Source organism: Sceloporus occidentalis, unplaced genomic scaffold (assembly GCF_023333645.1).
Source record: "Sceloporus occidentalis isolate IW3139 unplaced genomic scaffold, rSceOcc1.0.p SCAF_13, whole genome shotgun sequence".
Classification (NCBI taxonomy): Eukaryota; Metazoa; Chordata; class Lepidosauria; order Squamata; family Phrynosomatidae; genus Sceloporus; species Sceloporus occidentalis.
In genome coordinates, this window is record NW_028316993.1 from 8,406,883 (window position 1) to 8,408,554 (window position 1,672).

Below are 1,672 nucleotides of genomic sequence, written 5' to 3' on the forward strand. Positions count from 1 at the left end.
TTAGTGCTTGGTTGATAGTCATCACCTAGGTGATCCATAAGGAGAGTCATGATAGCTGTGGAGAAGACTCCATGCGGACCTTTCGTAGGAGGTAGTCTGAAACTCTATGAAGTACTTGAAGGTAGTTAGAGTCATTGCGAACAAATGTTTCTCTTACTCCGGACAGATAACCTCTTTCATCCCAATACCTGAAGTACACTCAAACAATACTCCTCAAGGACTACCTCCCTCTCCCGAGCCTTTCTGGGGGTAGCTCTCCCCTGTTAGAAAGAGAGGACTTGTCAACCCCATTGCCATCTCTTTCAGCCTCACAGCAGGGCAAACAAAGCTGGTAACAGGACGGCATCAAAGCCTGGAGCTTGCAGCCCACTCCAGCAAAGCAATCAGAAAAGGTTCTTTGGATGGCAGTGGAGGAGAAGTAGAAGATCGCTGGGTCTAAGGAAGCATTGAGGGTGCTGAGGAGCAACGCATAGACTCTCCAGGTGGGGCTCTGGTTCTGAATGAAACCCACAATGTGGGAAATGTTGTAGGGAGCGAAGCAGATAGCAAAATTGAGCAATGTCACCACCGCCAAGCCCACTGCCCGTTGCTTCCTGCGGGCTTGGATGTTGGGTAAGGAGGTCAGGATGCGGATTAAGTTGACGTAGCAGAAGAGGGAGACGAAGAACGGGAGCAAAAAGAGGGTAATGCAAAGTTCCAGCCGGACCGGGAGGAGGATGTCAAGCTGGTTGGGGGAGAATCTCTCGTAGCATTTGGAGACATTGGTTGGGTTGGGGTCAGTCTCATTCAAGTCTGGCATCTGGTATTGGACAATGTAGACAATGCTGCAGTGGGAACAGGCAAGCAACCAGAAGAAAAAGCTGGCCACTATCACATAGGCCGGCCTACGATTCAACTTGTACTTGATGGGATAGGCTACGCCTAAATAGCGCTCCACACTGATGGCTGTGAGGAAGAGGGTGCTGATGTAGATGCTGCTGTAATAGCAGAAGCCTGTCAGCGGGCAGAGAAAGGTGGGCAAAGGCCACGTCATGTCGGAGGCAGCCTCCATCATCTTGAAGGGCAGGAAGAGCAAAAGGATAACATCAGAGATGGTCAAGTTGAACAGAAGGATGTCTATGGGGGCTGGCTTCTTGCGCACTTTCACCAGGAATGTGTAGAAGGCCAGGAGGTTGGCAGGGAGTCCAGCCAAGAAGGCAAAGAGGTAGACGGCAAGGACGAGAGTGTCATGCGGTGTCATAGCCATCCTTTTGGTTTCTGCAAAAGAAATGAAAATGATCAATATGGAGCACACAAACTGCATAAATGTGCAAAAATCAAGAGTTATCTCACAAGGTACATCCCACAAATATACAAGACGTTTGAACCTATTCACTATGAAGGGACAAGACGGGGCAGTTCTTATAGCAGTAAGCAAGAGCAGACTAATACAACAGGAAACAATAACATGTTAAAAGGCATGTAAGATAAACAGAGTACTAACCACAATTGCATATACATCACACATATAATAAAGATATGTGGCCTGACTCCAAACAAGCTCCAAACAACCGCACATATATAATAATAGAAGTATGTGGCTTGACTGAAACTCACAGGAAACAACCACATGTATATCAAAAACATATGTAGAAAGCTTGTAAAATAAACCAAGTATTAACCACAATTGCCT

General features: G+C 46.9%; 1 protein-coding gene across 1 annotated transcript; it reads right to left on the reverse strand.

Moving 5' to 3' along the window:
- Positions 1–220: 220 nt before the first annotated feature.
- On the reverse strand, positions 221–1,267 carry LOC149304832 (free fatty acid receptor 2-like). Its single transcript, XM_089478944.1, has one exon. It carries the CDS (start codon positions 1,244–1,246, stop codon positions 221–223), a length of 1,026 nt encoding a protein of 341 aa, XP_089335070.1. The 5' UTR covers positions 1,247–1,267.
- Between the last annotated feature and the right edge of the window lie 405 nt (positions 1,268–1,672).

Coding starts and splice junctions, on each gene's coding strand:
- LOC149304832 (XM_089478944.1), bottom strand. CDS start 1,246: ATGGCTATGACACCGCATGACACTCTCGTCCTTGCCGTCTACCTCTTT.